Here is a 543-nt window from a genome sequence, read left to right as displayed (position 1 = left end):
TTTCAGTTTCCGTCTACGAAATCCACTCACAAGGCTTTGGTCGGCCCGGGGCTATAGTAGAAGACACTTGCCCAAGGTGTCACGCAGTGGTACTGAACCCGGATTCATGTGGTTTGTAAGCAAGCTACTTACCACACATTCAATATGTATAATTGGTTAAAAAAACACCGAAGTGAAATAAGTACTGATGTGTATATGATCGATTGAAAGATTTGTACGCAATACCCGGCATGGCAGCAGCTTAAAACAACTGAAAACAACACAAGTATATCCTCAGAAATACTGATGTCATAATATTGGAAACATTCTTCTTTTTTTTCTTTTTTTTTTCTCACTCATAACCTCTCTCTTTCCTTCTCTGTTGCAGGCGACGAAAGCCTTGACAGGGTCAGCTACCAACAGGAAGGATTGGTGCAATTTGTAATTGATTCCGTCTATTCATTGGCACATGCGGTTGAAAATATGATCAAAGAAAAATGTAATAGCGAAGTGAAATTGTGCCGAGCCAGCCGCAATTTACCCGGAGAAGAACTGTTACGTCAT

General features: G+C 40.7%; 1 protein-coding gene across 1 annotated transcript in view; it reads left to right on the top strand.

Moving 5' to 3' along the window:
- Positions 1 to 543, top strand: part of LOC106877299 (metabotropic glutamate receptor 8) — a 679,235-nt gene that overhangs the window by 610,405 nt on the left and 68,287 nt on the right. The window contains exon 6 of the mRNA XM_052966723.1: positions 368 to 538. Within this exon, the coding sequence (XP_052822683.1) occupies positions 368 to 538 (171 nt within the window). The remainder of the gene's footprint in view (positions 1 to 367; positions 539 to 543) is intronic.

This window comes from Octopus bimaculoides, chromosome 3 (assembly GCF_001194135.2).
Source record: "Octopus bimaculoides isolate UCB-OBI-ISO-001 chromosome 3, ASM119413v2, whole genome shotgun sequence".
Taxonomy (NCBI): Eukaryota; Metazoa; Mollusca; class Cephalopoda; order Octopoda; family Octopodidae; genus Octopus; species Octopus bimaculoides.
Note: the sequence above shows the minus strand (reverse complement) of the source record. Positions and strands in the feature narration are given on the sequence as shown.